At 33.3% G+C, this 24155-nt stretch overlaps 1 protein-coding gene across 3 annotated transcripts; it reads right to left on the bottom strand.

Annotated features, from left to right (window-relative positions):
• Nucleotides 1–1993: 1993 nt before the first annotated feature.
• On the bottom strand, nucleotides 1994–22821 carry LOC142223653 (uncharacterized). Of its 3 annotated transcripts, none has more exons than XM_075293503.1 (12): nucleotides 22617–22821; nucleotides 17102–17140; nucleotides 16556–16615; nucleotides 16390–16425; nucleotides 11179–11298; nucleotides 11015–11122; nucleotides 10867–10956; nucleotides 7200–7442; nucleotides 6838–6897; nucleotides 6712–6786; nucleotides 2365–2442; nucleotides 1994–2300 (listed from the first exon to the last, which is right to left on the bottom strand). In XM_075293503.1, the coding sequence occupies exons 1-12, from the start codon at nucleotides 22740–22742 to the stop codon at nucleotides 2046–2048; spliced, it is 1290 nt and encodes a 429-aa protein (XP_075149618.1). In that variant the 5' UTR covers nucleotides 22743–22821; the 3' UTR covers nucleotides 1994–2045. The 3 variants fall into 3 exon arrangements, with proteins under 3 accessions (XP_075149618.1, XP_075149619.1, XP_075149620.1); XM_075293504.1 differs by having other exon boundaries at nucleotides 17102–17137; XM_075293505.1 differs by lacking the exon at nucleotides 17102–17140.
• Nucleotides 22822–24155: the final 1334 nt, after the last annotated feature.

The raw sequence follows: 24155 nt of genomic DNA, 5'->3' as shown, positions 1-24155 counted from the left end.
AAAATTTAATTTCTATAGAAAATTTTGTCAAAATTTAATTTCTATAGAAAATTTTGTCAAAATTTTATCTCTATAGAAAATTTTGTCAAAATTTTATTTCTATAGAAAATTTTATTCCTATAGAAAATTTTGTCAAGATTTTATTTGTATAGAAAATTTTATCAAAATTTTATCTCTACACTGAATAAAATATTTACATGATATTTTATTATTATAGATTTTTTTTTCAAAATTTTATTTGTATAGAAAATTTTGTCTAAATTTTATTTCATATTTGTTGTTTTGATCTCAGCTTTAAAACCATTGTGTTGACTAAACTTCAAGGGTAGCTTAACCAACAGAGGAAAAGAATGTTATTTGGGTAAAGCCCTATAGACTGCAAGATAGTTGGATGGACTCACGTTTCGGAATTACCACATTCCTCATCAGCATCCTCTACTTGCAGCAAAACTATCAACCAATTATCAGAATAAATTCAGGCAGTTCACTAAACCCAAAGTGAACCACAACTGAACCCTCCGAAAAAAGGTCTATGATAGCCGGCATATGCCGAAATAAATTCGTACAAACATCTCTCTTTTCAGCTTTAAAATCAGTGTTGACTAAATTACAAGAGTAGCTTAACCAACAGAGGAAAAGAATGTTTTTCAAATTTATTTGGGCAAATCACAAATGTCAAAATTTTATTTATATAGACAATTTTGTCAAAATTTTATTTCTACATAAAATTTTATTTTAATATAAAATTTTGTCTAAATTTTATTTCTATGGAAATATTTGTCAAAATTTTATTTCTATAGAAAATTTTTTCAAAATTTTATTTCTATCAAAATTTTTATCAAAATTTTATTTCTATAGAAAATTTTATCAAAATTTTATTTCTATAGAAAGTTTTATCAAAATTTTATTTCTATAGAAAATTTAGCCAAAATTTAATTTCTATAGAAAATTTTGTCAAAATTTAATCTCTATAGAAAATTTTGTCAAAATTTTATTTCTATAGAAAATTTTTTCACAATTTTTGTTAAGATTTTATTTCTATAGAAAATTTTGTCAAAATTTAATTTCTATAGAAAATTTTGTCAAAATTTAATTTCTATAGAAAATTTTGTCAAAATTTAATTTCTATAGAAAATTATGTCAAGATTTTATTTCTATAGAAAATTTTGTCAAAATTTTATCTCTACACTGAATAAAATATTTACGTGATATTTTATTTCTATAGATTTTTTTTAAAACTTTATTTGTATAGAAAATTTTGTCAAAATTTTATTTAATATTTGTTGTTTTGATTTCAGCTTTAAAACCAGTGTTGACTAAACTACTAGACTAGCTTAACCAACAAAGGAAAATAATGTTTGTCAAATTTATGTGGGCAAAGCCCTATAGACTGCAAGATGGTTGGATGGACGCACGTTTCGGAATTACCACATTCTTCATCAGCATCCTCTACTTGCAGCAAAACTATCAACCAATTATCAGAATAAATTCAGGCAGTTCACTAAACCCAAAGTTGAACCCTCCGAAAAAAAGTTTATGATAGCCGGCTTATGCCGAAATAAATTCATACAAGCATCTCTCTTTTTCCTTTGCCACCATCAAATCATCGATTTGAGTGCAGTTGGCTGGGTTTATTTTGAGCGTGCTTCCTCTTACCTCAATGGTGTTTTGTTTTTTATTATTGGTTTGTACTTCAATCCTATTTGTTGTTTTGATCTCAGCTTTGAAACCATTGTGTTGACTAAACTATAAGAGTAGCTGAACCAACAGAGGAAAAGAATTTGACAAACATTCATTCGGTTTATATCTGAGATAAATATTTCCATGTTTTAAAAACGAAATGACAATGTTAGTATACTCCCCATCCTATGGTGGAGTTAAAGTCGGTCAAAGGCGACTATGCTATACCCTAATTGGTAGTTTGGGACAATAATAAATAAACCTTCTAGGTATTCGACCCAAACTTAGATTGACATTAGAAGAAATAGTCTCCATATTCAACTTGGAAAATTTCATTTTTATTTAAGCTTTAAAAGTTCTGCTGTTTATTGCAATGTCACAGATGTCTTCTTATTACAGAAATAGACAATCGTTCCCAGGCCCACCAAAACAATTAAAATACATATGACGACAACAATGATGATGTTCTTCATTGATCCTGATACTTTTGCGGTAGCTGGAGCATCATCTATTATATCCCAGGTATAATCTTGATTGTTCAAAAGACTTTTTTTGTTACTGGTCGATGTGTATGTGGCCTTCTTTACCTTGGGTGCTTCTTTGTTCTTTTCCGTTAATTTCTGTAAAAATATAAAATTTATATAAATTCGAAATTTTTAAAATTACCATCTCAGATGCTCATACCTTGACAACTCCCTTGATGGCTTTTTTGGCGAAATCTTGCAAACCATTTGATTTGGAGTTGCTTGCTTTATCACTGGTCTATGAATAAATAAGAAAATTATTTTTGGTAATAGATTTCTGCTATGGTTTGCGACTAGCGTTGCCGTTGAGATTTTAAATAGAGTGGCCCTAAAAGTGCTACTTGCAATAAAATGAGGCATATTAATTTAGAAATTGTGGCACACTTTTTTATAAAGATACGAGTATGTATATATGGCCGTAAGTTCGGCCAGGCCGAATCTTATGTACCCTCCACCATGGATTGCGTAGAAACTTTTACTAAAGGGTGATACGGTCAATATAAACTTGACGTATTTCTTTCAATTTTGCATTTAAAAAACCTGAACACCCCTCATTTTGAAGGTGTGTGTGTAGAAAGTTGATCCCATTTTGATTTTGGAATTCACTCTTCAGTTGTCAAAATGCCGTCCAAGCAAGAAGAGCAGCGTATCAAAATTTTGCTCGCGCATCTCGAAAATCCGAGCTACTCGCAAGCAAAGCTGGCAAAATCGCTAAAAGTTGCCAAATCAACCGTTACAAATGTAATTAAAGTGTTTGGGGAACGTTTGTCGACAGCCAGGAAGGCTGGATCGGAGGGAAATAGAAAACCGGAAGCCGCTGAGACGACAGAGAGTTGCCGGTAGTTTCAAGCGAAACCCTAACCTCTCTCTCCGAGATGCCGCAAATAAGCTGGGTGTATCGTCTACAACCGTGCATCGAGCCAAAAAACGAGCCGGACTATCGACTTACAAGAAGGTAGTGACTCCAAATCGCGATGATAAACAAAATACGACGGCCAAAGCGCGATCCCGGAGGCTGTACACGACGATGCTGTCGAAGTTTGACTGCGTGGTACACCGAAAGAATTCTCTTCTTTAATTTTACGAAGAATTCTTCATTAACTATTCTTCCTGAATTCTTCATTAAAATAACGAAATTTTCATTCATTTTCATAAATTTTACGAAGAACATTTTACGAATGTACGAAACTTCTACGAAATATTCTACATTAACTTTTCTTCGTAAAAAGTTCGTACTTTTAACGAAACTTTCTTCATATTTCATGATTTTGTGAAGAAGTTTTTACGAATATTTTACGAAACATTCTGCGTTAAAATTTCTTCATAAAAAGCACGAAACATTTTTTTTGAAATAACGAATAAGTTTCATTTAAGTTGTAAAATTTCCGTTCGCGGCATTAAATTGTCTTTTATAATGTGCTTGAGTGTATTCCTTTATTCTATTTTTTATGCAAGTCTATGCTACTTCTCATTTGGGTGATAGCGCGCTATGAATAAAAGTGAAGCAATAAAACTAAAAATTATTCAAAAACTTAAGATGTAAAGTAGTAATGTCATTTTTCACACTTGCAACTACAACCAAATGCACTTTCGACTATAAATTTTTTTTCTAAAAGTTCGAACATTTTTCAGGAAAAAGTACGAAAGCTTTTCATAAAAAGTACGAACATTTTTCATAAAAACTACGAAAATTTTTCATAAAAAGTACGAAACATTTTCATTGTTTCATAAAAAGTACGACGATTTTTCATAAAAAGTACGAAGATTCTTCATAAAAAGTACGATTTTTTTTCTTACAAACTACGAAAATTTTGGAAGAACTTTTCTTCGTAAAAAGTACGAAATATTTCGTACTTTTAATGAAAAGTTTCTTTGGTTGTTAAACAATGACAAATTTCGTACTTTTAACGAAATTTGTCGTTCTTTTTACGAAGAAAATTCTTTCGGTGTAATGGACGACGAAACCTACGTCAAAGCCGACTACAAGCAGCTTCCGGGACAGGAGTTTTATACGGCAAAAGGAAGGGGAAAGGTAGCAGATATTTTCAAGCACATAAAACTGTCAAAGTTCGCAAAGAAATATCTGGTTTGGCAAGCCATCTGTACCTGTGGCTTGAAAAGCAGCATTTTCATAGCTTCCGGGACTGTCAACCAAGAAATTTACGTGAAAGAGTGTTTGAATAAACGTCTGCTGCCTTTCCTGAAGATACACGGTTGTTCCGTACTGTTTTGACCGGATTTGGCATCTTGCCATTACGGTAAAAAGGCCATGGAGTGGTACGCCGCGGAACCTAAAGAAGACCAAAAAAACTGCTAAGGACGAGCAGCAGTTCAAGGCAAACTGGCTTTCTGCGGCGAAGAAGGTGGACAAGGTGGCTGTACAAAATCTGATGACAGGTGTCAAGCGTGAGGCCCGGCAATTCGGATTTGGAAAAGCGAAAGCCTAACTGAATATTTTTCCTGAATTTTATACTAATTGAACTAGAAAAAGAAATTTAATTTGATTTTTTAAATAAACGATTTCACCGATTTACACGCGTTTTCCCTTGACCAAATTTTGACCGTATCACCCTTTAAAGACTGTCATCCGCAATCAAATTACTTGGGTTGTGGTAATACTTACCGATGGCAAGGTATCTTAAAACATCCTAACATCGTCTTCTAAGTTGTAAGTTAGTCCATACGTGTTAATATTGGACACAAAAGGTATATATAAATAAATAGTCTACAAATAATTACGAACCTATATGGACTTTTGCGCGGCAATTAGAGAGCCAGAATTGAAATATGGGGGTCACTTTATATGGGGGCTATATACAATTATGAACCGATATGGACCAATATACAAAACACAAAATTTCAACTGAATCGGATGAAATTTTCTCCTCCAATAGGTTTCAAAACCCAATCTGGGAATCGATTTATATGGGGGTATATATGATTATGGACAAATTTTTTCATGGCTGTTAAAGACAATATACTAATACCACGTACCAAATTTCAACCGGATCGGATGAAATTTGCTCTTCCAAGAGCCTACGGAGGTTAAATCTGGGGATCGGTTTATATGGGGACTATATATAATTATGGACCGATATGGATCAATTTTTTCTTGGTTATTAGAGACCATATACTAACACCACCTACCAAATTTCTGTCGGGTAGGATGAAATTTGCTCCTCTTAGAGGCTCCGCAAGCCAAATCTGGGGATCGGTTTATATGGGGGCTATACATATGTGTAGACCGATATGGATCAATTTTTGAATGGTTGTTTGAGACCGTATACTAACACCATGTGCCAAATTTCAGCCGGATCGGATGAGATATGCTTCTCTTAAAGGCTCCGCAAGCCATATCTGGGGGTCCGTTTATATGTGGACTATACGTAAAAGTGTACCGATATGGCCCATTTGCAATATCATCCGACCTACATCAATAACAACTACTTGTGACAAGTTTCAAGTCGATAGCTTGTTTTGTTCGGAAGTTAGAGTGATTTCAACAGACGAACGGACGGACATGCTTAGATCGACTCAGAATTTCACCACGACCCAGAATATATGTACTTTATGGAACGCCATTCGGACACGGCTATAAAAAGGAGGTCCCTTGTCATTGAGCTTAACATGGAATCGGGCAGCACTCAGTGATAAGAGAGAATTTCACCAATGTGGTATCACAATGGACTGAATAGTCTAAGTGGGCCTGATACATCGGGCTGCCACCTAACCTAACCTAACCTATGGGGTCTTAGAGCAGTATTTCGATGTGTTACAAACGGAATGACAAAGTTTATAAACTCCCATCCTATGGTGGAGGGTATAAAAATACGAATTAATTGAATTTTGCTCGTTATTTTTGGAGTTATGAGGTCACATTCTTTTCAAATTATTTTTTCATTCATGGGAGAACCCCCGTTTGCGCAATAAAGTAAAACTTCTTTGCATATTTTCAGGAGTCACAATTTTTCCCCTAGATAACACGTTGGTTTCAGAAGGTAAATGGACTCAAGCTGTAAATTAAAAGGGATCAGGAATCAAAATTTTCGAAAAATATTTCATAAGCAAGGAATTCATGAAAAAGTGGCCCAACAACATGGGAAACAGGTGGCACAAAAATGAAAATGGTATGACTTTTAGAGGCACAACAAAACACTGGCACAAAAGTATCAACGCTTGTGGATTATCCCACCTCAGTAATACTGGTGACATTTCTGAGGGTTTCAAAGCTTCTCTAAGTGGTTTCACTGGAATGTGGAACGCCGTTCGGACTCGGCTATAAAAAGGAGGTCCCTTGTCATTGAGCTTAACATGGAATCGGGCAGCACTCAGTGATAAGAGAGAAGTTCACCACTGTGGTATCACAATGGACTGAATAGTCTAAGTGAGCCTGATACATCGGGCTGCCACATAACCTAACCTAACCATCAACGCTTGTCAAAAGTAAAAAAAAATTGTCACTAAAGTGGCACAATGGTAACTCTAGTTGCCCCATATCTAATCATACCTGTGTGGGGTAACCACTGATTGGTGCATCTAAACCTCCATTGGGACCATTATCATTGCCGACAGATATGTGAAACTGTAATTAATCATAATTATTAAAAAAAAAAACAATACTTTCAATACCTACATTGTTGGAAATGGTAGTTTGCGATCCTGGTGTCTGGCGATTAGCGTTTCTCGTTGTATTCTAAAAAATCGAAAGCAATTAGGAATCACTTAGATATATATTTTCAAGAGAATGAAGCCGCCGAAGCTTGCTTTAACCTTCGTCGACTACTTTTGTTAAGTAGAAAAAAATGTATTCGGCTGTATTTTCTTAAAGCAGACTAGATAACGTTGTACAAATATCCTACGATAGTTTGCAATAAATTATTTTATCGAGTCACCGAGTATACGATTTTATGCGGGCTCACTCGCCGCCGCTGATGAAAAAAAAAACTTCGCCGTCATACGCTGTTTGGCTTCATTCTCTGATCTATTCATATTTACATTTGATGTGTTGTTCCAAGGTACTGCGGAATTCAAGGTGTGGTTAACTTTTGTAATGCCCGTAGGTAAAGGATTCTTCAATACGACTGCTGGAGTAAATGTTCGATTAGCTGTGCCATTTACTGAGTTGTTCCACGGTACCGCAGAGTTCAAGGTTCGATTAACCTTTGTAATGGCACTTGGAAGAGGATTCCTCGATACAATCGCTGGGGTAAATGTTTGATTCATGTTTGAAAATAATGTCTGAAATATTTAGAAAAATATATATGTCATAAAAATGTATTCGATGGTCAAAAACCAAAACTATTAGCATCAGAAAATTGGACGACATTCCAAATCAAAAGTTTGTTTTCCAAACAATGTATGCATGGAATCAAACTACAACCTTGTCCTTTGCGGGCACTAAGTCTAAATCACTCGTTTGCATGCCAATAAAAAAATGTCGTGCCATGTATTTCCCACAGCATTTTGGAAAGGCCACATACTGAAATCTTCGGGCCTACATTTCCAGCACTGAGGCCTTCGAGCCCACAGTCGCATCCCTGAAATCTTCGGACATACAGTTCCTCCACAGAGATCTTCGTGTCAAAAGTTCCACCACTACGATATTCGGGCCCACAGTTCCACCACTGCGATATTCGGGGCCAAAGTTCCACAACTGAGACCTTCGGTCCCACAGTGCCAACACTGAGACCATTGGGCCTACAGTTTCCCAACTGAGACTTTCGGTCCCACAATTCCACCGCTGAGACCTACGAGACCAAAGTTCCACCACTGAGACCTTCTGACCCATAGTTCTCCCACTGATACCTTCGGGCCTACAGTTCCTCCACTGAGACCTGCGAGCCCACACTTGCATCCCTGAAACCTTTGGATCTACAGTTCCTCCACTGGGACTTTCTGGTCAACACCACTGCGATCTTCGGGTCAACAGTTCCACCACTGCGATCTTCGGGGCCACAGTTCCACTACTGAAACCTTCTGGGCTACAGTTCCACCACTGAGAACTTCGAGCACACACTTGCATCCCTGACACCTTTGGATCTACAGTTCCTCCACTCAGACTTTCTGGTCAACACCACTGCCATCTTCGTGTCAACAGTTCCACCACTGCGATCTTCAGGGCCACAGTTCCACTACTGAGACCTTCGATCCCACAGTATCACTACTGAAACCTTCTGGGCTACAGTTCCACCACTGAGACCTTCGAACACATAGTTCTACCACTGAGATATTCGGACTTATAGTTCCCCCACTGTAACTTTCGAGCCCACAGTTCCACCACTGAGAACTTCGGACCTATAGTTCCCCACTGAAACCTTCGAGTCTACAGTTCCACCACTGAGACCTTCGAGCCCACACCTGACACCTTTGGAACTACAGTTCCTCTACTGAGATTTTCGGGTCAACACCACTGCGATCATCGGGTCACCAGTTCCACCACTGCGATATTCGAGTCAACAGTTCCACTACTGAGACTTTCGATCCCACAGTTCCACTACTGAAACCTTCTGGGCTATGTTCTGGGCCACAGTTCCACTACTGAGACTTTCGATCCCACAGTTCCACTACTGAAACCTTCTGGGCTGTAGTTCCACCACTGAGACCTTCGGGCCTACAATTCTATCATTGAGACCTTTGGGCCTACAGTTCCACCACTGAGACCTTCGAGCCCACAGTTCCACTATTGAGACTTTCGGACCTATAGTTCCCCCACTGAAACTTTCGAGCCCACAGTTCCACCACTGAGAACTTCGGACCTATAGTTCCCCCACTGAAACCTTCGAGTCTACAGTTCCACCACTGAGACCTTCGAGCCCACCTTGCATACCTGACACCTTCGGAACTACAGTTCCTCCACTGAGATTTTCAGGTCAACACCACTGCGATCATCGGGTCACCAGTTTCACCACTGCGATGTTCGGGGCCACAGTTGCACTACTGAGACTTTCGATCCCATAGTTCCACTACTGAAACCTTCTGGGCTACAGTTCCACCACTGAGACCTTCGGGCCTACAATACTATCATTGAGACCTTTGGGTCTACAGTTCCACCACTGAGACCTTCGAGCCCACAGTTCCACCACTGAGACTTTCGGACCTATAGTTCCCCCACTGAAACTTTCGAGCCCACAGTTCCACCACTGAGACCTTCGGACCTATAGTTCCCCCACTGAAACCTTCGGGCCTATAGTTCCACCACTTAGACCTTCGAGCCCATACTTGCATCCCAGAAACCTTCGGGTCTACAGTTCCTCCACTGAGATTTTCGGGTCAACACCACTGCGATCTTCGGGTCAACAGTTCCACCACTTAGACCTTCGAGCCGACACTTGCATCCCTGAAACCTTTGGGTCTACAGTCCCTCCACTGAGACTTTCTGGTCACCACCACTGGGATCATCGGTTTAACAGTTCCACCACTGCGATATTCGAGTCAACAGTTCCACCACTGCGATGTTCGGGCCGCAGTTCGACTACTGAGACTTTCGATCCCCCTACTGAAACCTTCTGGGCTATGAACGGGGCCACAGTTCCACTACTGAGACTTTCGATCCCACAGTTCCACTACTGAAACCTTCTGGGCTACAATTCCACCATTGAGAACTTCAGGCCTACAATTCTGCCATTGAGACCTTTGGGCCTATAGTTCCACCACTGAGACCTTCGGATTTACAATTCTACCATTAAGAACTTCGGGCCCACAGTTCAACCACTGAAAAATTCGAGGCTTCAGTTCCACCACTGAGACATTCGGGCCTATAGGTTCACCACTGAGACCTTTGGACCCACAGTTCCACCACTGAGACTTCGCTCGTAGACAGGCTAGTAAATCAGTTTGCATGACCGTCGTCAGTAATACTAGAACCGATCACACCATTGCCGATACCGAAGCTGATACATTATCGACACGTCTTAATACACGACTTCCCAATTATCAACAAACCGAACTGCTTAGCACAGACTAATCATCCACCTATCAACGAATGCAACTGTCTCCGACTATCTACAAACCGAAGTTCTCCTAAATCACCGATCACCTACAAACCGAATTCTTCATTAACTAATCAAAGTCCTCATCAACGAACCGAATTTCTCACCTCTACAGATCATCGACGAACAGAATTTTTCATTTCGATTATGTGCGAAATGAATTTCTCATCAACTACCGAATCTCTACGATCCGACATTGTCATCGACTACCGATCATCCACGAACTTAATTTTCATCAACTGCCAATCATCAAAGAACTGATCCAAACGAATCAAATCTACTATCAGATGACGATCATCAAGAAACCGACGAATCGAAGTTTTTAGAACCTACCGAATATATTTATTTAACAAGCATAATAGACTAATTAATTTTGTGAGAAAATAAAAAAAAAAAACTGTTAAAAATATTTGACAAAAATGAGTGTCAAACTTTTTTCCAGGGACATTTTTGAAATGTCTGGATATAGTTTTAGGAAAATACTCCTATTCTGATGTTATATATCCAATATGAGCTAAAATGTTTGCTGGTTTGGGTATGGTGACAAATTCTTTTTGGATTTCTGTTAAATATTTGCCCAGTGTGACCGTACCGTAAGTATTTTACGACGTATTATTGTCTAATAAATTATAGTTTACGACAAACCATCTCTGGTAATAAACAAATAAGCTTACCAAATTTCGGCCAGTGTTGATTGCAGGCTTTTTAAAATGCTTGTTATTTACTTTATCAAATCCATTTTTAGTGAAATTTTGACCAGCAATCTGTAAATCAAAATTTATTCATTTATTTTAATAGGGATGCAATTCAATTGCCAAATACCTTAAAGGGTGTACTGTTCAGGACGGTAGATTTCGCTCGAACTGTTGTGGTTTCATTGCGTCCTTTGGGTACATTGTAAATAGAGCCTTTGGAGAATGTAGACGGTTTCTAATGAATAGAATACAAAATTATGTGAAATTGTATAAAATAACGGAATTAATTACCTGGACTGTATTGTTTCTAAAGGTGGTTGGAGCAAAAGCGTTACCAAAGCTTGGACTACTTGCCGAAAATGTTGTATTTCTATGACTAGGACGATTGACCGTCAAGATTGTATTTACCTTCTGGAATAATAATGTTAAATGATCACGTTAGGTTAGGTTAGGTTAGGTTATGTGGCAGCCCGATGTATCAGGCTCACTTAGACTATTCAGTCCATTGTGATACCACATTGGTGAACTTCTCTCTTATCACTGAGTGCTGCCCGATTCCATGTTAAGCTCAATGACAAGGGACCTCCTTTTTATAGCCGAGTCCGAACGGCGTTCCACATTCCAGTGAAACCACTTAGAGAAGCTTTGAAACCCTCAGAAATGTCACCAGCATTACTGAGGTGGGATAATCCACCGCCGAAAAACTTTTTGGTGTTCGGTCGTAGCAGGAATCGAACCCACGACCTTGTGTATGCAAGGCGGGCATGCTAACCATTGCACCACGGTGGCTCCCATATGATCACGTTAGTATACAAGTTTTTGTTTCTGTTTTGTTATGTGAAAATAGGTCGAACAAATGTTTTAAGTGAAATTAAAAAAAGAATGTAAGTGAAAATTCGGCTCATAAAAACAGAAAAATAAACAAATATTAAATTCGCTGTTGAAGTTAACATACGATTTCTTACTTTGATTTTAATTATGTTGAACATTGAAAATGCCCCTTCAACAGAATATTTGAAAAAGTGTAACGAAAGTAATGCTAATGCATACTCACTTCTATTTAGGAACGTGGGTTGTCTTCATGGTTCCCACAGTTGGTAGAATTCTACCAAAAATGGTGGATTTTTTTGTATGGTAGATTGGTAGAATTCTTCATGTATTGGTAGATTTTGCAAAATATTCCTCTCAAACTAAGAGGTACAAAATTTTGTATAGAAATAAAATGCTGACAAATTTTTCTATAGAAACTAAATTTTCTTTAAAAATAAAATTTGACAAAATTTCCTATAGAAATAAAATTTTGACAAAATTTTTTTATAGAAATAAAATTTTGACAAAATTTTCTATAGAAATAAAATGTTGGCAACATTTTCTATAGAAATAAAATGTTGAAAAAATTTTCTATAGAAATAAAATGTTAACAAAATTTTTTATAGAAATAAAATTTTTACAAAATTTTTCTATAGAAATAAAATTTTGAAAACATATTTTCTATAGAAATAACATTTTGAAAACATTTTTTCTATCGAAATAACATTTTGAAAACATTTTTTTTTAGAAATAAAATGTTGATAAAATTTTCTATAGAAATAAAATTTTGACAAAATTTTCTATAGAAATAAAATGTTGACAAAATTTTCTATAGAAATAAAATGTTGATAAAATTTTCTTTAGACATAAAATGTTAACAAAATTTCTTATAGAAATAAAATTTTTACAAAATTTTTCTATAGAAATAAAATTTTGAAAACATTTTTTCTATTGAAATAACATTGTGAAAACATTTTTTCTATCGAAATAACATTTTGAAAACATTTTTTCTATAGAAATAAAATTTTGACAAAACTTTCTATAGAAATAAAATGTTGATAAAATTTTTTATAGAAATAAAATTTTGACATAATTTTCTATAGAAACAAAATTTTCTTTAAAAACAAAGTGTGACAAAATTTTCACGCTAACTTCACGCTAACTTCCGAACGAAACAAGCTATCGACTTGAAACTTGGCACAAGTAGTTGTTATTGATGTAGGTCGAATGGTATTGCAAATGGGCCATATTGGTCCACTTTTACGTATAGCCCCCATATAAACGGACCCCCAAATTTGGCTTGCGGAGCCTCTAAGAGAAGCAAATTTCATCCGATCCGGCTGAAATTTGGTACATGGTGTTGGTATATGGTCCCTAACAACCAAGCAAAAATTAGTCCATATCGGCCCATAATTATATATAGCCCCCATCATTAGCGTAGCTAGACAATCTTCCTAGGGGGGGCTATAGCCCCCTAGCTAAAAATGTATAGACTGAACTTATAACTTCAATTAATATTTTATTTCATAAAAATTAATAAAAAATTAGACATCAAAATAACTCGACAATTAATTTATAATAAAGCAACTTAAAGTAGATTCACACTTTTCCCAGCAAAAAAAATATGGGAGTTGTTCTAAAGGCACAACTTTAAAAGCACTTCCACAAAGAAATTAATTATTTTAACTACACAGGAAGTTTTTTTACTTAATTTTTTCATATTTTAATACGTAATTTTTTGTTTTCTTTATTTCAACTAGTTTAAAAAAAGAGTAAGAATAAATAAAGTAGTACAAATTATTCAAATTTTGCCACAAAAATGACAAATCCATTATAGAAAAATCAATACTTTTTGAAAATATTCGAGGGAAAATGTTTCAATCAAGCTTTTGGAATGCATTAAAAATTATAAAAAATATAAAAATTATTTAGCTGGGAAAATATCACACAATTTTCTAATTCACATTCAAAACACTGAATTCGGATCACACCTTAAGAAGTGATGCAAATCAATTGCAACGGCTGTTCGATTGACATCCCTCCTATGACAAATTCATATCACATTCATCGCTTCTACGCCAATTTTGCACCACTCCCGGACCCAAAAAGAACATTTTCGCTTCTTTTTTGGCGACGTTTTTTTTGCAGCATTATTAAGATATTAATTTATGAAAGAATAGTTTTATTATCAATTACTATTTTTTTAATTAAATTGACTAAATCAGACTAAACAAAATAATAAACTAAATCACAACCACAGCTTCATTTCATAAATATCAGACTTCAAACATTACCATCGGCAACTGCGACCACAACCGAAGTAATTCGATTGTGCATGAAAGTCTTTAGCGTAACTTTGTGCGGTTGTATATACTTGTTTAATTTTTATAAAAATGGAAAATCGTAAATAGGTTTTCAAATTCTGGGGGGGGGCTAAACTTTTTCTGGGGGGGTCTAAGCCCCCTCCCCAGAGGCCTTCCTACGCTTATGGCCCCCATATAAACCGATCCCCCGATTTGGCTTGCGGAGCCTCTAAGAGAAGCAAATTTCATCCGATCCGGCTGAAATTTGGTACATGGTGTTGGTATATGGTCCCTAACAACCAAGCAAAAATTAATCCATATCGGTCCATAATTATATATAGCCACCATATAAACCGATCACCAGATTTGACCTTCGGAGCCTCTTGGAAGACCAAAATGAATCTGATTCAGTTGAATTTGGTACGTGGTGTTAATATATGGCCTCAAAAAACCAATGCAAAAATTGGTCAAAATCGGTCCATAATTATATATAGCCCCCATATAAACCGATCCACAGATGTGACCTCCAGAGCCCCTTGAAAGAGCAAAATTCATCCGATTCGGTTAGTATATGGTATCCAACAACCATGCAGGAATTGGTTCATATCAGTCCATAATTATATATAGGCCCCATATAAACCGATCCCCAGATTTGACCCCGAGTGCCTTTCGGAGAAGCAAAATTCATCCGATCTGGTTGAAATTTAGTACGTGGTGTTGGTATATAGTATCTAACAACCATACCAAAAGTGGTCCATATCAGTCCATAATCATATATAGCCCCCATATAAACCGATCCCGAGATTTGGTTTTGGAGCCACTTGGAGGAACACATTTCATCCGAGTCTGTTAAAATTTGGTACATTGTGTTAGTATATGGCCGTTAACAACCATGCCTAACTAGGTCCATATCGGTCTATAGTTATATATAGCCCTCAGATAAATCGATCCCCAATCACACAAAAATTGGTCCATATCAAGTTCATAATTGTATATAGGCCCCATATAAGCGACCCCCATATTTCAATTCTGGCTCACTACGTACCGTGCAAAAGTCCATATCGATTCGTAATTATTTGTAGATTTACCTATACATACCTTTGTTGTCTAATATATACCACGTATGGACTAACTAACAAAACGATGTTAAGAAGTTTTAAGATACCACAACCCAATTAATTCGAATGTGGATGACAGTCTTTCGTAGAAGTTTCTACGCAATCCATGGTGGAGGGTACATAAGATTCGGCCTGGCCGAACGTACGGCCGTATATACTTGTTTTTATAGACAATTTTGTCAAAAACTTATTTCTATAGAAAATTTGTTTAACATTTTTTTTCTATAGAAAATTTTGTAAAAATATTATTTCTATAGAAAATTTTGTCAAAATTTTTTATCTATAGAAAATTTATTCTATAGAAAAAAAAAATTATTCTATAGAAAAAAAATGTTGTCAAAATTTTATTCCTGTAGAATATTTTATCAACATTTTATTACAATAGAAAATTTTGTCAAAATTTTATTTCTATAGAATTTGTTGTCAAAATTTTATTTCTATAGAAAATTTTGGCAAAAGTTTATTTCTTTAGAAAATTTTGTGAAAAATGTATTTCCATAGAAAATCTTGTCAAAATTTTATTTCTATAGACAATTTTTTCAAAACTATTTTTTTTCTATAGAGAATTGAAGTAACATATCTCTTACGATTGAAGTTTAGCTAAATAAATTATTGAAGTAATAATAAAATTAGTTGGTTTTTGCAATCATCATCAATTAAATTTTTTATGTCCAATTAATACTGTGATTGATATTATCATCTTCGTGATTGGAGCCATTTCTATTAAAAAAATAAATTGGATCAATTGCTTTTATAATTGAACCAGTTTGTTTTCTGTGAGGACTTATTTAATTTATTTTAATTTAAGTAGTTTCATTTAATTTATTTTAATATAAATTACATATTTCAATATACTAACTTTAAGTAGATTTAATAAAATTAATTAAAGGCAACCTAATTTAATGCACAGAAAAAAATTTACGAAAATTTTTCCAATTAAAATCTTACTTGAGTTTTAAAAAATATTCAATTAAAAATTTAATTGAACCACCAAATTTTTTAATTGAAATAAAAATCAATCAACACAAATTAATAGTATCAATTAATTGTTTAATTGGATCAATTAATGGATCAATTAATTTTTAATTGACTGTCAATTAATTTTTTAATTTATACTATCATTTCTGTGATTGAAGGCATTTCAATTAAAAAATTAATTGGATCAATTAATTTCGTGATTGAATCAGAAATTTTTTGTATGTATAATATAATTAATACAAAATATTTCAAGATGCGGTTGTAAAAAAAATACAAAGTGCAAAAAAACTTACCGGAGATAAATTCAAGCCTGACTGATCATGTGGTTTCTATGAAAAAAAGAACAATTTAAAAATTTAGATAAATAGTTAAGCTTTAAATCACAATCTAGATTTTTATTAAAAAAACTTTGTGACTATTTGAGGCATACATATGTACATGTGAGTGTGTACTACTTACGTAAATGGATTTATTAATTTGAGTCGGTCTTCGGACATGCGTCGTACGTTTCTGCGTGGTCTGAAAATATATTAACAATTGCTTCATTTTATTGGACTATTTTATTGCATTTGAATAGAATATCTTGTATTTTATTTTCTTCCATTTCAAATAAATTAAGTAAATATTAACCCTCCGATGGGTGGTAAGGTCGCAGTGGAAGACTTTTGACTTTTATTATTTCATAACTCTGTATTTCACCTGATCTCAAACTTGATAGTTCATGACTAATTAGTACAGAAAGTGATAACCCAACATATTTGAGATTATATAAAAGACAGATTTATTTATGAATACAAATTCAAAAAGTCCGCAGGGACCTTACTACTCATCGAAGGGTTAAAGACATTTTTTTTTTTCATTCTCTCTTTAATCTATGATGTACTCGAAGATTTTTGTATACGAAAAACGTGTCTTTTGTGTTTATATGTAATGAATTGGTTTATTATGTGACTATTTAAGGAATACTAGATTTGAGACTGTTATCTATAAAATACTACAACTTACATATGAAGACTTATATATTTTAAGTGTTCTTCGGTCCTGCTGTATACGGTTTTGTGGGGTATGAAAATATATTAAAAAGAAATAAAACAGTTATTATTGAATTACATTTAATTTGAATTATTTTTAATATAGTTCACTTTTATTTAATATCACAGAATAAATGCACTCTTAGAAAAATATGTTTTTCATATATTCCGATATAAACAAAGTGTGTTTCGGGCACAATTTTAAAACACAATATATTTAAGTGCAAACATGTAATGTTCCTAAACTAACACTAAATTTTTGGGACATCTATGTTAATATGTTAAAATATATTATGTTTGGGGCATAAATGTTTCATGAAAATTATATGTGTGAATGCAAACATATATAAATTTACAAATTTCGGCTAAACATACATATGTTGTGATATTTTATCCAAAGCGACAGAGAGAGTATAGAGAAAGAAATAGAGATGGAAACCGGGAGAGTTGACGAAAGATATCAACATAACACAGCGAAAGAATCCAAAGAGAGAAATTTTTGCGTAACTGCTTGTATGTTGTTTCGGAAAACTGTTTTATGATAAGGCCAAAAATTTGATATGCTTAAGTCTAAAAATTATTTAATTTGAATAAAGAGAATGGACATTCGGAACCAAGAGAATAGACATTTGAAAAAAAGCATGTGTTTTCGCCTTGAGAGCAGCATTTTATGTATGTGTGGACATGTGTTTTGTTTATCATTTTGGCAACAATTTTGGGAACAATTTTTTTCTTGGTGCGTTAAAAGAAATCAGGGGTCTTCATAAAAATAACGAAAGGGCACTATTCTCTTTTTAGAGTTGGGACATTAAAATGAAATAAGGAGGAAATAGTGAAAAATTACACAGTAAAATGTATAAAAACAAAGTTTAGTTCCTCTTCATTAATAAGTAGTCCAAGAGGAGTTGACGGACACCTTCAAATATAAAAGCGGGCATTAAGTTCGAGTTTTGCAGCTAAAACAATTTAAAAGGTTTATTTTCTTTAAAATGAATTATTAAAGAAAAATAAAAGGCATTTTGGACCGATGGTGTTAAATGCTAGTAAAAAACTGTTCACGCCTAAATAAATTTATGTTTATATTATAAAATTATTTATGTATGTTACTACTCGACGCCACGTTCTTCTTTTGTTAGAGTTTTTGAATTCCTTCCAAATTTTAAAGTTTTGTACCAAAAACAGTTTTTTGTAACAAAATTGTTATTTTTGCAATAAAAAATAATATTTTATCCAAAAATCAATCAATTAAAATCAATTTCGTTTATATCAAGCACTGTTAATGACTATAAATCTTTAATAACCCACATTTCGAAGTTTCATTATAAAAAATTTATATAGTATAAATATAAATGTGTAAATTAAAAAAAAAAAAAAGTGTTCGGTCGGAGCAGGGATTGAACCCACGACCCTTTGCATTCAAGGCAGATATGCTAACCACTGCTCCACGTGGCAAACAAATGTATGTTTCTGTTAAATAATGTTATGTTTACATGGGCTCGTGGGCGCTGCAAACTATGCTATATAAATGTAACTTATAACGATAATTATCTGCTGGTGACCATAACAGCTACGTAGCCCAGTGGATAGTGTGTTGGCTTACAAACTGTATGGTCCTGGGTTCGATTCTCCGTGCAGGCGAAAGGTAAAATTTAAAAAAATTTTAAAAGTGAATAATTTCTTCAACATTATTTGTATTACAGAAAAAGTTGCCAAGAATTAAAATATTTCGTGGAAGTGAAAATAACGAGTATGTTAGGGAATGAGCACAATCGTCTTTGGGAAAAATTCTTCCAAGCATATAATATTTTTGGGCTCAAAATGCTTCCAAACATATAATATGTTCACATAAAACAAACATATTAATGTTTCGGCAGTATCCAATAATATATGTGCTTCCTGCAAAATATGTTTGGAACATATGTTAAAGAAGCTATTTTTTTTTGAGGGTGTGTCACTAGAATATATCTAATTAATAAGTTTATTGATGTTGAAAATATAATCGATCAAAAAATTATCTGATAAACTTTAAAATAAATTTAAAAAAAAAAACAAGTAAGGAAAGTCTAAAGTCGGGCGGGGCCGACTATATTATACCCTGCACCACTTTGTAGATCTAAATTTTCGATGCCATATCACATCCGTCAAATGTGTTGGAGGCTATATATAAAGGTTTGTCCCAAATACATACATTTAAATATCACTCGACGTGGACAGAATTTGATAGACTTTTACAAAATCTATAGACTCTAAATTTAAGTTGGCTAATGCAATAGGGTGGAACACAATTTTAGTAAAAAATATGGGAAACATTTAAATCTGAAGCAATTTTAAGGAAACTTCGCAAAAGTTTATTTATGATTTATCGCTCGATATATATGTATTAGAAGTTTAGGAAAATTAGAGTCATTTTTACAACTTTTCGACTAAGCAGTGGCGATTTAACAAGGAAAATGTTGGTATGTTGACCATTTTTGTCGAAATCAGAAAAACATATATATGGGAGCTATATCTACATCTGAACCGATTTCAATCAAATTTGGCACACATGACTATATTACTAATTGTACTCCTAGTGCAAAATTTCAACCAAATTGGGCCAAAACTCTGGCTTCTGGGGCCATATAAGTCCATATCAGGCGAAAAAAATGTATGGAAGCTATATCTAAATCTGAACCGATTTCAATGAAATTTGGCACACATGACTATACTACCAATTGTACTCCTTGTGCAAAATGTCAAGCTAATCGGGATAAAACTCTGGCTTCTGGGTTCTTATAAGTGCATATCGTGCGAAAGATATATATAGGAGCTATATCTAAATCTGAATCGATTTCAACCAAATTTGGCACGCATAGCTACAATGCTAAATCTACTCCCTGTGCAAAACTTCAACCAAATTGGGTCAAAACTATGGCTTCTGGGGCCATATAAGTCCATATCGGGCGAAAGATATATATGGGAGCTATATCTAAATCTGAACCGATTTCAATCAAATTTTGCACACTTTACTATACTACTAATTGTACTCCTAGTGCAAAATTTCAACCAAATTCGGCCAAAAATCTGGCTTCTGGGGCCATATAAGTCCATATCGGGCGAAAGATATATATGGGAGCTATATCTAAATCTGAACCGATTTTAATCAAATTTTGCACACTTCACTACACGACTAAGTATTATGTTCGTTCAAAATTTCAAGCAAATCGGTATAAAACTCTGGCTGCTGGGTCCATATTAGTGCATATCGGGCGAAAGATATATATGGGAGCTATATCTAAATCTGAACCGATTTCTTCCAAAATCAATAGGGTTCTATTCTGACCTAAATTAGGAACATCTGCCAAATTTGAAGACGATTGGACTTAAATTGCGACCTAGACTTTGATCACAAAAATGTGTTCACAGACAGACGGACGGACAGACGGACAGACGGACATGGCTATATCGACTCAGGGACCCACCCTGAGCATTATTGCCAAAGACACCATGTGTATCTCGTCTCCTTCTGGGTGTTACAAACATATGCACTAACTTATAATACCCTGTTCCACAGTGTGGCGCAGGGTATAAAAACAGTTAAGAAAATGATTGAATATTGAAATAAAATTTTGACAAATTTTTGTATAGAAATAAAATTTTAACAAAATTTTAGCAAAATTTTCTATAGAAATAAAATTTTGACAACAGTTTCTAATAAATAAATTTTGACAAAATTTTCTAATAAAATTTTAGCAAAATTTTCTGTAGAAATAAAATTTTGACAAAAGTTTCTAATGAAATAAAATTTGGCAAAATTTTCTATACAAATAAAATTTTGACAATATTTTCTATACAAATAAAATTTTGACAAAATTTTCTATACAAATAAAATGTTGACAAAATTTTCTATAGAAATAAAATTTTGGCAATATTTTCTATAGAAATAAAATTTGGCAATATTTTCTAGAGAAATAAAATTGTGACAAAATTTTCTATAGAAATGAAATTTTGACCAAATTTCCTATAGAAATAAAATTTTGAAATAATTTTATAGAAATAAAATTTTGACAAAATTTTCTGTAGAAATAAAATTTTAACAAAACTTTTTGTAGAAATAAAATTTTGAGTAATTGCAGCGAGTCATGAGATACCATAAATACCAAAAATGGTAGAATTCTACGAACTCTCCAAATAAAAGGTACTTCAATTCTCTATAGAGAAATATAATTTTGAAAAAATTTTCTATAGAAGTAAAATTTTGGAAAAATTGTCTATAGAAATAAAATTTTGGAAAAATGTTCTATAGAAATAAAATTTTGAAAAAGTTTTTATAGAAATAGAATTTTGACAAAATTTTCTGTAGAAATAAAATTTTAACAAAACTTTTTGTAGAAATAAAATTTTAACAAAATTTTCCATAGAAATAACATTTTGACAAAATTTTCTATAGAAATAAAATTTTGACAAAATTTTCTATAGCAATAAAAGTTTGACAAAATTTTCTATAGAAATCAAATTTTGACAACATTTAATTTCTATAGAAATTTTTATCAACATTTTATTTCTATAGAAATTTTTGTCAAAATTCTATTTTGTCAAAATTTTCTTCCTATAGAAAATTTTGTCAAAATTTTATTTCTATAGAAAATTTTTCCAAAATTTTATTTCTATAGAAAATTTTTCCAAAATTTTATTTCTATAGAAAATTTTTCCAAAATTTTATTTCTATAGAAAATTTTTCCAAAATTTTACTTCTATAGAAAATTTTTTCAAAATTATATTTCTCTATAGAGAATTGAAGTACCTATTATTTGGAGAGTTGGTAGAATTCTACCATTTTTGGTATTTTGGTATTTATGGTATCTCATGACTCGCTGCAATTACTCATGGTAAGGGAGCCACCGTGGTGCAATGGTTAGCATGCCCGCCTTGCATACACAAGGTCGTGGGTTCGATTCCTGCTTCGACCGAACACCAAAAAGTTTTTCAGCGGTGGATTATCCCACCTCAGTAATGCTGGTGACATTTCTGAGGGTTTCAAAGCTTCTCTAAGTGGTTTCACTGCAATGTGGAACGCCGTTCGGACTCGGCTATAAAAAGGAGGTCCCTTGTCATTGAGCTTAACATAGAATCGGGCAGCACTCAGTGATAAGAGAGAAGTTCACCAATGTGGTATAACAATGGACTGAATAGTCTAAGTGAGCCTGATACATCGGGCTGCCACCTAACCTAACCTAACCTAAGGAGCATTTTTATAACTGACGATGGTCATTTGCAAAATTGAAGTATGGTTCACCATCAAACAATGGACGCTAGTGAAATATTGAGTGTGATCAATGTCTTGAAGTTGATTGAAATCGATGAGCATGAATGTCATCGTGACGGTGCATCTGTTCGTGAGTGTGATTTTTTTCGTGTGCTTATATTTTATCGTGAACGAGATTTTTTGTCGTGCGTTTCATTTTGAAGCAATTTAACATTTTAGCACATTTCTTAAATTTTGGACTTACCTTCGCATATGAAGCAGGCTTATATGCATACGATTTACTACGTCCTTTGGTTTTGCCACAACGGACAGCGTCACCATAACAACATAGCACTATGCAAGATATTAGAAAAATCCATTTAAAATGCATTTTAATAGGCAATCACAGATCCGTTGGATTAATATATTAAATCGGTTGATATGAATTCGATATGAATTGTAAGTGAACAGATTGATGAATAAATTATTATAACCTTTTATATGTGGTATCCAAGATTTGAATCAATTATGACTAAGTGATCATCGTTGGACAATTTATTTTTATCATCCGATAAAATTGTAGATCTTTATTGTGCATATAAAAAACTCAACGTGAAGTGGATATATATATTAAATAAACTGTGGTTATTTAAAATTATATTTAGGAAGAACTACTAATGAGTTTTTTTTTTTTTTTTGTATTAATGTAAAAATAATCATAATTCCAAGATGTTTCTTGAAAGAAAAAAAAAATGGCAACCAATTGACTCCAATTGAATTGCACGTGGACCCATACGCTGAAAGAGTAATGATACGGTTTTAAACGCCCCGAAATTTTAAATTGCTTTATGCTATATGAAAAAATCTACCAATACAAGATTGGCAACCAAATTCAGGTTGCTATCATTTCTCAATCGCTTGTCTGACAGCTAACAGATTTATACCAGTGACAGTTAATTTTATTCTTTACAAGCTTACAAAAGCATTTATATTTCATTAAAAAATAAATATATTCGTAATGGAATTCAAATGAGTAGTGTGACAGCTTTATAATTGACTGGAAAGCCACAAGTGCACCCTCAAAAAAAATCGCTTCTGTAAAATATACTCTGCTTCAAACATATATATTTTCAGGGTCCAAACAAATTTCTATAGAAAATTTTGTCAAAACTTTATTTCTGTAGAAAACTTTGTCAAAATTTTATTTCATTAGAAAATTTTGTCAAAATTTTATTTTATTAGAAAATTTTGTCAAAATTTTATTTCTATAGAAAATTTTGTCAAAATTTTATTACTACAGAAAATTTGTCAAAATTCTATTTCTATAGAAAATTTGGTCAAAATTTTATTTCTAAAGAAAAAAAATATTTCTTTCTAAAAATTTTATTTTATTTCTAAAGAAAATTTTGACAACAGTTTATTTCTATAGAAAATTTTCTCAAAATTTTATTTCTATATAAAATTTCGTCAAAATTTTATTTCTATAGAAAATTTGGTCAAAATTTTATTTCTATAGAAAATTTTGTCAACATTTTATTTCTATAGAAAATTTATAAACATTTTATTTCTTTAAAAAATGTTGTCAAAATTTTATTTCTTTAAAAAATGTTGTCAAGCTTTTATTTCTGTAGAAAATTTTGTCAACATTTTATTTCTATAGAAAATTTTGTCAAAATTCTATTCTATAGAAAAATTGCGTCAAAATTTTATTTTATTTCTAAAGAAAATTTTGACAACATTTTATTTCTATAGAAAATTTTCTCAAAATTTTATTTCTATATAAAATTTTCTCAAAATTTTATTT

The sequence above is a fragment of the Haematobia irritans genome, chromosome 2 (assembly GCF_050003625.1).
Source record: "Haematobia irritans isolate KBUSLIRL chromosome 2, ASM5000362v1, whole genome shotgun sequence".
NCBI classification, from domain to species: Eukaryota; Metazoa; Arthropoda; class Insecta; order Diptera; family Muscidae; genus Haematobia; species Haematobia irritans.
Note: the sequence above shows the minus strand (reverse complement) of the source record. Positions and strands in the feature narration are given on the sequence as shown.